The 13,746-nt window shown below is 43.2% G+C and overlaps 1 protein-coding gene across 1 annotated transcript in view; it reads left to right on the top strand.

Annotated features, from left to right (window-relative positions):
* The first annotated feature begins 204 nt into the window (after positions 1-204).
* The window catches only part of RHEB (Ras homolog, mTORC1 binding), a 46,567-nt gene continuing 33,025 nt past the window's right edge, over positions 205-13,746 (top strand). Inside the window, exon 1 of the mRNA XM_068549715.1 lies at positions 205-587. Within this exon, the coding sequence (XP_068405816.1) occupies positions 536-587 (52 nt within the window). The 5' untranslated portion in view covers positions 205-535. The remainder of the gene's footprint in view (positions 588-13,746) is intronic.

The following is a 13,746-nucleotide window of genomic DNA, read 5'->3' as shown; positions in this document are numbered from 1 at the left end:
CGGGCAAGCAGCCCCGCCTCTGGCTCCTCCCCTCCACCGCCCCCAATGGGAGAAGGAGTTTCCGTCGCGTCATCGTGCGGGCGGGTTAGAACTGCCCAATCGGCGCTCGGAGAGAACTGGCGTAATTAAAAAGCGGCGGAAGCCGGTGGGAGGGTCATGACGCAGCGAGTTTCAGTTGTGACTTTTACAGGGGCATCTCGGCGTCCTCTCTTTTTCCGTTTAAAGTGAAACACCGCCCGACGCAACCTCGTGCGTTTCGGGGGCGAGGGCGGCCGCCGCAGCGGGAGGACGGCGCTGACGCGAGCCTCTGTAGGGGGGCCCTGCGGCGGCGCGCGGTCACGTGGGCGTGTTTGGGGGCGGGGCCGCGCGGCGGTTCCGGGCGGTTGGGCGCGCGAGCGAGGAGCAGAGGCAGCCGCGCCCGCCCGCCCCGCCCCTGGATGCCGCTGTGCCCCGGCGCGGCCGCCACCGATCGCAGCACAGGAGCCGCCGCCGCCACGGTTGATGTGGTTGGCCCGGGGCTGAGGAGGCCGCTAAGATGCCGCAGTCCAAGTCCCGGAAGATCGCGATCCTGGGCTACCGGTCTGTGGGTGAGTGGCGGGCGCCGCGCGGCCTCCTCGCGTCCGGGCCCGGCCTCGCCTGGGCGCCGGGACGCGGCGGGCCCGGCCAAGTTTGGGGCCGGCGCGGCCATGTGGCGGCCGCGCGTTTCGTAACCAGCCGCCCGCCGCCGCCGCCACCTCCATCTTGAGCGGAGGCGGCGGCGCGGCCGGGCCCGCGGGGCGGCGGCGGGCGGCCCGGGCGCGGCGGGAAGTGTCTGGGAGGCCGCGGGCGGACGGGGAGCTCAGGTTGGTCCGGTGCCGGGGAGGCGGTGCGGGGTCTGCCTCTCGGCCGACTGCCGCGGCGCGCCCAAAGGCAGGAGTCGCACCTGTCCCTCTGCACCTCCCCGCGGCGAGCTGTCGTGATCGTTGCTAGCCTTTCCACCCCAAATTAAAGTCCGTGGGATTTTAACAAAGGAAATAGCACTTGGGGTTTTTCTGTCTGTGAAGTTCAGCATTTTAAAGAAAACCAGGGACCTAAAGGACGTTTGGCTTGTGAGGGCAAGTTTTCTACGGAAGAAACTCGGAAGAGTCCTCTTCGGAAGCCCCTTAGATGCTGCCAGCGGCCGAAGTAGGAGGGCACAGAAAGAGCAATTTCTGATCTCTCGGTGTCCTATTTTTCTTTGGGAAAAAAATAAGGTCAGGTACTTGTAACCAGGCTGTTGAAGTAATTCTAAAGTTTTTTTTTCCCCCTCGAAAAAGGTTGACATATATTTGCAACTGTTGGTGGCAGTCGCTTTTTTGCCGAACGGAGGTGGTCTGGGGTTGAGTGGGGATGGACGGGGTGCTAGAAGACGAGTGAGAAAAGAGAACCGTTGGACTTAGCCATGCTTCAGGGTGAGGCTTTATGGTCTTTGACAACGGGCAGCCTGGAGAAATTACCTTTATCTTTTCGTATTGTTTTTAAGAAGTAAATGAGCCTCAGGAGAATGTGTGCTTGACCACAGTGGGGCGGGGGGGGGGTGGTGTGAAAGCAGGTTTGGAGTCTCTGGTGATTGCAGGAGGAGGAAAGCTTGTAACTGCCGGCTGCTCATTGGACGGACTCCCCGAGCTCGCTCGCTTTCTGTTCTGCTTCTTCACCCCCATTTTCCACGGCCGGTGCCAAGGTCTGTGCTCTTTGCCCAAGACTAGCTACAGCGTGCTTACTCATCCTTTTATCATCTCTCTCCGTCAAAGGGCTGGGGGGTGTAGGGGGGAGTCAAGATCAGAGGCTGAGAGACGCTTGTGTAGAGATGGGGGGTGACTCCTGTAGGGTGCAATGCCAAATCGTGTGGGGGAAGCCTTAACAGCTGCAGCCTTAACAGCTGCAGCCATGAAAGAACCGTGCCTCAGCTGGAGGCTTTTGAAGTCCCTGACCGTCCCAAATGCCCGTATGGAACCCGGCATCCCACCTTGATTGGCAGTCTGAACCACGGAGCCCTTTGCTTCTCTGCATTTTGAAGTGTGGGACTATAACATATCCTGGCTCTTGAGTGAGTTCTATCTAATCAGATACAGAGCGCCCACTAATTAAACGTAGCAGTCTCTGAATAATCAAGTTACAGGTGACCTGTACCTGGGCTACCTGATCTCAACTGAGAGAATGCCCCAAAGATCCCGACTTATTGACCCCTTGAAATTCTGGAGCTGGTGATCCAGTCTTCAGTAAGCGAGTCTAGCTGTTTTGCTAAAGAAGTTCCTTATGTCCAGTTGAAACCCATTCTGTCTCACCTGCCTTCTAGTCGTCAGCCTCCTAAAGACCCAGATGTGACACGTCACCCCTTTGCCTTCACTTCACGTTTATTTTAAACTGCTGTTAATAAAATACTGTGCTGGGGCTTCCCTGGTGGCGCAGTGGTTGAGAGTCTGCCTGCCAATGCAGGGGACACGGGTTCGAGCCCTGGTCTGGGAAGATCCCACATGCCGCGGAGCAACTAGGCCCGTGAGCCACAACTACTGAGCCTGCGCGTCTGGAGCCTGTGCTCTGCAACAAGAGAGGCCGCGATAGTGAGAGGCCCGCGCACCGCGATGAAGAGTGACCCACGCTTGCCGCAACTAGAGGAAGCCCTCGCACAGAAACGAAGACCCAACACAGCCAAAACTAAATAAATAAATAAATAAATTTATTTTTTTTTAAATTAAAATTTAAAAAATAAATAAATAAATAAAATAATACTGTGCTAAATTAGCCTCCAGTGGCATACTGAGTAAGTTCAGTCCCTATTTTCTGTGCCTTCAATATGTCATATTGCTATATCCTACGCCATTTTCTCCGTATTCATTTTCATATGTGGTGATTAAAGTGAAATGTATTTTGCAGAGGTTAAATTATTCCCAGTCTTTGCATTTGATTTTACAATTGTTTACCTTTGTTATGAACCAGGACATTTTGTAGTTGTGGGCTCTTTTGTTTTGCCAGCATCAAAAAAGGAGATAACTCCCTGATTGCATGTAGTCGCTACTCTTCAGAGAATTATTCAGTATTCAGACTTATGAGTTTACTGACAACGCTTGCTTGCGAGTGGTGCTATACTAGAGAAATTTGAGTATCTGTGTTTCTTTTCTAGGTTGTGTTACTTTGTGATACTAAGCTGTTGTGTCATATTGACTGGGGGTGGGAAAAGGCTAAGCTAGAAAGCACACCTTTCCTAGAATGTTCTTTTGGTTAAATATCTCATGCCAGTTTGACTAGTAAAATACTTGTAAGTTTATTTTAAAAGTTTGCCTTCAGATAAAACTAGCAAGTGCAATGATTGTTTTACTACTTGGCATTCAAATTTTGTATTTTTAAAAAACATTGATAAAACTACCAGTGAGGAAAATATAATTCTCAGGTAATTTATAAAACTCTTTTTTTTTTTTTCCCCCTGAAGTACTTTTCCTGTTATTTACAATGTTAAGCTTTTAAGGACACGTCACCTGTAACGCAGGCCAGCTTTCAGGGAGTGCTTTGTAGTAATTGTTTTAGTGGTGGCCAAATGTACCAGCTCCCTAACATCTATTGTTTCTAACACAAACGAGTAGTCCCGTGATAGGAGGTAACTAAACTTAATTGAATTAAAGCTATAGTGTCATTTAATTATCTTCAAATAAAATCTGGCACCTTTTTCACTGGAATGTTCTACAGAGAGCTTTGATAATCGAGTTTACCATTAGACCATCATCAAAAGACTGTCATATATAAGCCTCAGGGGTTAACAAGCAGGAGGGAATCACAAGAATGTGAAAGATCTTAAGAGAGGAAATGAAACAATTCTGTGGTTTGGTAAAAGGCAATTCAGTAATAGTAACTCAAATTATTACCTACCTTGTCAGAATATTTTAGGTAGTAAAGAACATGCATCCTTTGATTTGGATACTTCAGAGGGAAAGATGTCATTAAATTTGTTTCTGGTATAATATAGTCCAATTGTATTCTGATTTACTGTATATTTTTTAATTATCCTATCCTTTTCTAACACATTGCATTGAAAATTTTTAAAGTAAAAAGTTGTGTACCTGTGGGAGGGGATAGTCCTGTAGTGACCACCTTGTGTTGAAGCTTGAAATTAACTTTTTTTTCAGTGTCATACATTGTTTTTGTACAAGAGAATAATCAGAGCTTGCATTTGTGATTATGACTTCCCAGTGCTTAATGTAATTTTTTAGACTTTTTTTTTAAGTATAGTTGACGTACAATGTTTATATAAGTTACAGGTGTACAACAAAGTAATTCACAATTTTTAAAGGTTATACTCTATTTATAGTGACTATAAAACATTGGCTGTATTGCCCGTGTTGTACAATATATCCTTGTAGCTTATTTTGTACATAAAAGTTTGTACGGCTTAATCCCCTACCCCTGTATTGCCTCTCCCTACTGCTAACCGTTAGTTCTGTATATCTGTGAGTCTACTTTTTTGTTATATCAGATGTTACTTTGATGTCCATGTGGGTTATATCGATCCCTACTTACCTTCATCTCCCCAAAAAGAAACTTTGTACTCATTAGCAGTCAGTCACTTCCCATCCTCTCCTCACCTCAGCCCCTGTCATCCACTGATCTACTTTCTGTTTATATGAATTTACCTATTCTGGACATTTCATATAAATGGAATCACGTATACATGGTATTTTGTGCCTGGCATTTGTCATTTAACAAATATTTTCAAGGTTCATCCATGTTGTAGCATGTATCAGTAATTCATTCCTTTTGGTTGCCAAATAATATTGTATTATTTGAATATACCACATTCTGTTCATACATTTGTCAATTAATGGACACGCAGGCTGTTTCTACATTTGAGCTATTAGAAGTAATGCTGTTCTGAGCATTCATATTTCATATTTTGTGTGTGTGATTTTTGTGTAGACATGTTTTCGCTTCTTTTAGGTATACTCCTAGGAGTGTAATTGCTGGGTTGTATGGTAATTTTATGTTTAATATTTTGAAGAACTGTCAGACTGTTTTCCAACCATTTTACATTCCGACCAACAGTTGAAATTGGTTTCAATTTTTCCACATCCTCACCAACACTTGTTATCTGTCTTTTTATTTAATTTTTATTATTTTTTATTTATTTTTTTATTGACATATAATACAGTTGACTTACAGTGTTGTGTTAGTTTCTGGTGTACAGGAAAGTGATTCTGTTATATATATATATATATTCATATTCTTTTTGATTGTGGTTTATTATAGTGTATTGAATATAGTTCCCTGTGCTACGCAGTGGGACCTTGTTGTTTATTTTATATATAATAGTTTGTATCTGCTAATCCCAAACTCCTAATTTATCCCTCCCCCCACCTCCTTTTCCCTTTGGTGACCATAAGTTTGTTTTGTATGTCTGTGAGTCGGTTTCTGCTTCGTAAAAAAGTTCATTTGTGTCATATTTTAGATTCCACATGTAAGTGATATAGAGTATTTGTCTTTCTGTCTGGCTTAAATTCACTTAGTTTGATAATCTCTTGGTCCATCCATGTTGCTGCAAATAACATTATTTCATTCTTTTTTATGGCTGAGTAATATTCCATTGTATATATGTATCACATCTTCTTTATCCATTCATCTGTCGATGGACGTTTAGGTTGTTTCCATGTCTTGGCTATTGTAAATAGTGCTGCTGTGTACATAGGGGTGCATGTATCTTTTCAAATTAGAATTTTCGTCTTTTCCAGATATATGTCCAGGAGTGTGATTGCAGGGTCACACAGTAGTTCTATTTTTAGTTTTTTAAGGAATCTCCATACTGTTCTCCATAGTGGCTGCACCAACTTACATTCCCACCAACAGTGTAGGAGGGTTCCCTTTTCTCCACACCCTCTCCAACATTTGTTATTTGTAGACTTCTTAATAATAGCCATTCTGACCTGTGTGAAGTGGTACCTCATTGTAGTTTTGATTTGCATTTCTCTAATAATTAATTAGCTCATCTGTCTTTCTTGTACCAGCCGTCCTTCTGGGTGTGAAGTATCATATACTATTTGCAAATAATTTCTTCCATTCTTTGGGTTGTCTTTTCACTTTCTTGATGGTGGCCTTTGAACCAAAAATTTTAAATTTTGACAAAGTCCAATTTATTTATTTTTTCTTTTGTCACTTGTACTTTTGGTGTCATATTTAAGAAACCATTGCTATGTAGATTTACCACTATGTTTTCTTCTAAATGTTTTATACTTTTATTTCTTATATTTGGGTCTATGATCTATTCAGTTAAATTTTGTATGTGTTGGGAGATAGGAGTACAACTTGATTCTTTCGTATGTAGATATCAAGTTGTCCCAGCACCTTTTGTTAAAAGACTATTCTTTCCTCACTGAATTGTCTTGACATCCTTGTCAAAAACCACGTGACCATAAATGTACGGGTTTATTTCTGGACTCTGTTCCTTTGATCTATATGGTCCTTGTGCCAGTATCACACTGTCTAGATTACTGTTGTTTTATGGTAAGTTTCAAAATACGGAAGTGTGAGCCCTCTAACTTAATTCTTTTTTAAGATTGTTTGATTATTCTGAGTCCCTTGTATTTTCATATGAATTTTAGGACTGGCTTATCAACTTCTGCCAAAAAAAAAAAGCAACTGGCATTTTGATGGTGTTTTACAGTTTTGCAAGTATCTTCAATACCTGGTTTAAAAAACAGCTGAATTCTCATATGTGCTTCTGAATTCATTCCATTGCAATATGTTACTTTAATAAAGTATATGAGCCTGCACAGATACATACCTGGGAAAGGAAGGAGAATTTTAATACTTTTTCAGGTAATTGTGGGTATTCTTTGACACCATCGAACCAAGACTCCATAAGTGGTAGTTTGTTAGAAGTTAGTTGGAGCATCTAAACTCACGTGGATGAAGTTTTTTTTACTCTGTTACACTGAACTCTGTTGGTTTGTTTGCACTCTGAATGGATCTGCTACCCATACCTGATTTGGGAACATCGTACGTTGGTCATTTGGAAAATATTAGTTCACTGTTATGCAGATCCTTCCACATTTTGACGCATTTCAATATACAGATATTTCTTTAAATGACATTTTTTAATATCACCATCAATCTCAGAAAAATCTAAATATTGGGAAGCTGTTAAGTTCACCCTGAGTGATGCAGAATTCTACTTCCTCTTGAGAGTTCGAATTTGATTGTTGGCAAAATGCTACCAGTTTTACTTAAAACGAGTCTCATTTCTTTCATTTCCAAGTAGATGTCTGCCAGATACCCACATCTGAAACAATGATAGTTTGTTGGTCATTCTTACAAGTAAAAATGGTGTTCCATGATAAAAGTGTCTGTTTCAGACCACTTCCCAAACAGTTGCACAAGTGCTTTTCTCGCAGACAGCGTCACACTTCAGTGGGTAGCAGCCATGCTTTATGCATACATCCCACTTTGTCTGCAGAACATCAAAAAGACATGTATTTAAAGGTCAAGATTTAATAAAATTAATAATTTTTACCGCTTCCTCAAGGACATTGTTAAGTAAAAATGGCTTGGCTTTTTTTTTCCTTTTTTGCTGTGAGTGCACGGTGGTGAAGAATACAATGACTGTCCTCTACAGTTTGTGACCACTGTCTTGCTTTGTGCTAAGGGGCACCAGTCTAGCAGTTTTACGCGCCACTGGTTGAGCACCATTCGTGCATATATGAACATAGTGGAAAAGGCAAATAATATATGGTATTATGGAAGTAGTTTTGACTTGTGAGCCCCCTGAAAAAGTCTCAAGGGACCCCCAGAGTTGTGCAGACTGTACTTGGGAACCATCGAAGCATGGTGTGCAGGATCTTGCTAGACTGCTACTCACTCCTGTTCAAGGGGATGCGGTGACCGCGGTCTTCGAGGAGACTCCAGGAGAGGCCCTGCAGCACTGGCCGAGGCCAGGATGGTGAGGCGGGAAAGAACTTGGCATGTGGACAACGGAAGGGACTGGGGCGGCTGAGCGTTGCCAGGTGGGAAGACGAAGTGGGGTTGGAAAAGGTGGTCAGGAGCTGGCTGTACAGGGACTGTAGGGAAACTTTCCTCCTGGGTCATAAGCAGTGAATCACTGAAGCCTGGGGAGAGTTAGGATGTCTAAATGCTGGTTGACTTGGCCTCTGATTGTTGTGTAGTTTGGGGTGAAGTCTTGGTTTTTGACCTGGTACTAGTGCAGCTCCCAAAGAGTAACAAAAATTTCAAGGTGGCAGCACAGCAGGATCTGTATGCTAATTAACATGGTTTTCAAGTACAAGTATCAGCAACTTTATCACAAAATGAGAAATAGCCATCTCTACCTGTGATTATGAAGTCAAAAAGGTACAACAGTTTCCTTAGCTTAGGGTCTGGAAGAGAGGGTTAATATTAATAACTTTAATACTGTCCATGAGTGGATTGTACTTGTTTATTTGAATAAATCACAACTGAACATGGACTTGATTGTGCAAGTTAAAGGCATTATGAAATCTCTAGTGCTCACACTTGAGAGAACCTTTATTCTTAGTTCTAATTGATTTTGAAGGACCAAATTAAGTCTTAACAGTCTCTTAAACTGATAACCATGAGAATGTAAACTCTTGGGTACCTTTGACATGAATTGCTTGATTGATTTAGAAATTTAATTTAATATCTCAAACACAAAGGTCCGGGGATTACTATTTTAGTGTTTTAATAACCTTAAATATATATTGGGCATCTGATAAAAGAGAGCGCCACGTAAGGCATTGGAATTTGAAGTCTAAATTGGTATTAGTTTAGAACAGAAGTGCCGGAAACCTTGCACTCTGTGGGCAAGTGAAAGCAGGGTGATTTAAGGATCCTAATAAAATTCACTCCTGTGGGTCCTTGGTTGGTTGGTGTCCTCACCGTGATATAATTGAGTTCCCTCTTACCTCCCTGCTTCCCCTCCCCCATTTCTCTTTTTGTTGAGCTTTCTTACTTGCAGAAAGACTCCTCAGGGACTTTTGAAATAGAAATAGGTATTTTAACAAGCTATGTTATGATCTTGCTTTTTGCAGGATTCAAAGTTGAATGTTAGCTACATGAAGGCATGGTAAATAATTTGTGAACATGGAGATGAAATTAACTGTGACTTGTACAGTTAATACAGTTTTAGGACATGAAAATGCTTTTCTAAGACCTGTATGTCTTGGATATAAATGCATCTGGCCAGTATTTTGCTGGTTTTCAAATCTACATCACTTTCGGAATTTATTTTAAAGAGAGTATTTAAAAATATAGTTTCTCGGGCTTCCCTGGTGGCGCAGTGGTTGAGAATCTGCCTGCCAATGCAGGGGACACGGGTTCGAGCCCTGGTCTGGGAAGATCCCACATGCCGCGGAGCAACTAGGCCCGTGAGCCACAACTACTGAGCCTGCACGTCTGGAGCCTGTGCCCCGCAACAAGAGAGGCCGTGACAGTGAAAGGCCCGTGCACCGCAATGAAGAGTAGCCCCCGCTTGCTGCAACTAGAGAAAGCCCTCACACAGAAATGAAGACCCAACACAGCCAAAAATAAATAAATAAATAAATAAATTCATTAAAAAAATATATATATATAGTTTCTCTTCAGTCTTGTTCATGACTTATATGAGTGACTGAACGAAAAACCTAGTTGGCAAAATTCAAGCATGGTGACTGACATCAAGATGGAGGAGGGTTCAAAGCGACTCTGGAAGCCTGGACGCACTACACTGAAATATGGCGCTCTGTGGGGGGGGTAGAAGCGGGGTTTCCAACCCACCTTCTGGGAAGAAACTAGATGTGAGTATGGCCTTGAGTACACCAGGGGGCAGGAGTGCCTGACCACAGAGGAGAGCCGTGCAGAAGTTCGGAACAGAACATCGCTGAGGTGGCTGCTGGAGGAAAGGAGGGCCACAGATGTGAAGTCTTACGTTTACATTTCAGAAGAATCTCCTGTGCGTATACAGGTGGAGAGACCTGGATTAATTTTCTGAGCAGTTCAGTTGACGGGTTCTCATCATAAACTAGCTCAGCCGAACTCTGAACCCCAGGCAGAGCGCTGTCTTCAGTTGTGGTGCCCACTTCGAGTAGTGGTTCTTAACTTGGACTTCATGAGCTTTGCCTGAGACTGGGTGCATATTTTCTGGGGAAAGAGTCCAGGACTTTTATCAGCTATCCAGAGGATTTCAGACCCTCAAAAGACTGAATTGCTGAAATGACTGGTTGAAGAGGGCAGTGTGTGAGTTAAGTGTATCACGTTATTCAAATAGGTGTTCATTACATGTTTGAGTAACCTAAGTCCCTACTACGTGCCAGGCGCTGTGTACTTAGCCACCAAGGCCAGGGCGGCCCTGATCTCTGCCCGCAGGGAGCTTCAGTCTAGTGAGGCAGCCACAGTATACAGTTCTCCCAATGATTGGCTGGTGTTTTTAAAGCATTTACTGGTGTGGGATATCTTTAAACTCCATGAGGTAGCACAGGTATGGTGAGGGATGGATTGGTGTTAGTATGTGGGGTCAATGTGGTTTTAAAGAGCTGTTGAAGAAATAATCTTTATTAATAACCATTCATGCTGATTGATAAATACGCTTTATGTCTCAATTCATTTTCCTAATTTTTTTTTATTACTAGTTTTGATCAATCTTAAACTCCATGTTCTCATTAAAGATTGTTTTTATAATTTAGGTATTTATCTCTTGTTTGCTTTTCTCTAGCTCTTTCCCACCCGACCCCCAGCCTTCTCCCCAATTTTGGCCACAAATCTAGCAAAATTCATTCTTCATTGTTGCCAAACATTTAATTGACTGTAGTTTATCAGTTCTATTCCCTTACCTTCCATCTTGGCTTTACCTATAAATCATCCCAGAGAGATGAATATCCTGTTTTTAAAATCTTTAGGGAAGCAGGTCCATGGCCCTTCTTGTCAGCACTTTCTTTTTTTCCTTTTAGCTTAATAACCCAGACAGTTAACAAACTTCTTCATTTATGTAACTCAGATCTTCATGTTACGGTACAAACTTATTTCTCTTATTTTCCTCGGTGGAATGTATCTGGTAGCCTAGTGCTTGGCAATAGTAAGCACCTAATAAGTATTTGAGGGCTTCCCTGGTGGCGCAGTGGTTAAGAATCCGCCTGCCAATGCAGGGGACACGGGTTCGAGCCCTGGTCCGGGAAGATCCCACATGCCGCGGAGCAGCTAAGCCCGGGCGCCACAACTACTGAGCCTGCGCTCTAGAGCCCATGCGCCACAACTACTGAAGCCTGCGCACCTAGAGCCCATGCTCCGCAACAAGAGAAGCCACTGCAATGAGAAGCCCGCACACGGCAATGAAGAGTAGCCCCGCTCACTGCAACTAGAGAAAGCCTGCATGCAGCAACAAAGACCCGACGCAGCCAAAAATAAATAAATAAAATAAATAAATTTATATATAAAAAAAAAGTATTTGAATGAGTAATAACTTTATGAACCAGTTTTACGTGGTTATTCTCTTTGTCAATATAATAATTGCACCTTAATTTTTTTCTCTCCTACCATCTGTTGTTTGAAAATTGCTAAGGGAGTGTGAGAGAGAATATGATGTCAGCCCTGCTTAATTCATAGGAACAAGTGAGATAATTCATGTGAAAATGTTTTGTAAACTCTTTTTTTTTTTTTTAAGTGAAAGAAGGTTTACTCAGGGAGATACACACTCCATAGACAGAGTATGGGCCATCTTAGAAGTTGAGAGGCCCCGAAATATGCGGTGGTTAGTTTTTATAGGTTGGGTAATTTCATAGGCTAATGAGTGGGAGAATTATTCCAACTATTTTGGGGAAGGGGCGGAGATTTCCAGGAATTGGGTCATAAACGCTTAAAACAGTGTCTCACTTGTAGGTTCTGGTGAACAATTAAAAGTTGGATTCTCTGTATCACATGCCCTCATCTGACTCTGTATGTGGTGGAGATGTGGGGATGGGGGTGCATATTAGAATCACAGGAAGCACTTCTGCAGAGCACACGGGAACTCCTTAGGCACCCTTTTTAAAATTAGAATGGTGAGGTGTTTTGTGGTTTTTTTTCCAAAAGATTCCTTGGTGACCCTGATATATATACATCTCACCCTGCCCCCTCAAAAAAGCAACAATAACCAATGCTGCTATTGACAGAACTACACTGTTTTTTTCTTTTTTTTGGCTGCATTGGGTCTTTGTTGCTGCGCGCGGGCTTTCTCTAGTTGCGGCGAGCAAGGGCTACTCTTCGTTGCAGTGTGAGGGCTTCTCATTGCGCTGGCTTCTCTTGTTGCGGAGCACGGGCTCTAGGCGTGCGGGCTCAGTAGTTGTGGCGCACAGGCTTAGTTGCTCCGCGGCATGTGGGATCTTCCCGGGCCAGGGCTCAAACCCATGTGCCCTGCATTGGCAGGCGGATTCTTAACCACTGCGCTACGGGGGACAGAACTACACATTTTTTTAGTCTGCATGTAATTGGTATCATGTGTAAGAAACACATTGTTAAAGAAACCTTCATACGGTTCGTTGTTATTCTAGCCCTTTTAACAATGATGATATTCAGGTTGGCGTCCGTTTACAACCCCAGGTGATTCTGTAGTCTTTCTCTGCTGTTTGCAAACCTGGTCCCTTTTATTGATGTCCTTCCATCAGTGGCTCCCAGAGAAGCACCTTCCTGGTACTTATTCATGTCCTGGCCCTGTGGCACTCCTGACCCACAAGACACTGCAGAGATGATGATGGGCCAGTGCCAGGCTCAAGCCTTAAGAAGTCGGCAGCTTCTGCTTCTGTGTTCTCTGGAGCTTCGAGGAACATGGGGGAGAGACCTTAGGAGAAGACGTGTGGGAAGGGAGAAGGTCCAGCCCTCCCAGCTGAGTCTGGCCCCCAGCCTCCCACCAGCAGAGGCAGCCAAGGGGTGACTTTAAGACCAGCAGAGGAGCCAGCCGAGCCCAGCCTTGATTGTAGTATCGGGAACAAATGAAATAGTTGTTGATTTCAGCCACTAAGTTTTGAGGTGTTTGTTACGCAGTGATTACTGAAACAGTAATTTTCTGCATTAGGGGTGTATGTGTGTGTATTCTTATATTTCTTGCTATTTTTTCATGTGAGTTTGAGGATTTAGCTTCAGTAGTTGTTACTGTATATCATTTTCTTAGATTTCAAGTTAATATATTAGATATAATTATTAGAATGTGAGACTAGGATTAAATGAAAATGTCTAGAATGTGGTTATGTAATAAGTCCTCAATAAATGTCATTATTATTACATAGCAGATATTCTGCATGTATCGATATTTTCATTTAATCTTCACAACTACCTATAAAGTATGTGCTGTTATTATATCTATTTTACAGTTGAGGAAACAGACCAGGAAAACTGCCAACTGTCACATAGCTAATCACTATCCTGTTATGCTTGGTAAAAAAAAATAAATATCTTCCCTTTTTAATACTTGTTTTAAAATCAAGTTTTGTCTTTCTCTATCTGACTTATTTCACTTAGCATAATACCCTCCCAGACAAATACTGTATGCTATCACTTATATGTGGAATATAAAAAATGCAACAGGGACTTCCCAGGTGGTCCAGTGGTAAAGAATCCGCCCTCCAATGCAGGGGACGCGGTTCGATCCCTGGTTGGGGAACTAAGATTCCACATGTTGCGGGGCAACTACGCCCGTGCTCCTCAACTAGAGAGCCCATGTGCCACAAACTACAGAGCCCACGCGCCCTGGAGCCTGTGCGCCACAGCCGGAGAGAAGCCCACGCCCCGCAA

The sequence above is a fragment of the Eschrichtius robustus genome, chromosome 8 (assembly GCF_028021215.1).
Source record: "Eschrichtius robustus isolate mEscRob2 chromosome 8, mEscRob2.pri, whole genome shotgun sequence".
NCBI lineage: Eukaryota > Metazoa > Chordata > Mammalia > Artiodactyla > Eschrichtiidae > Eschrichtius > Eschrichtius robustus.
The sequence above is the reverse complement of the archived record's forward strand: the minus strand, read 5'-3'. Positions and strand labels throughout refer to the sequence as shown.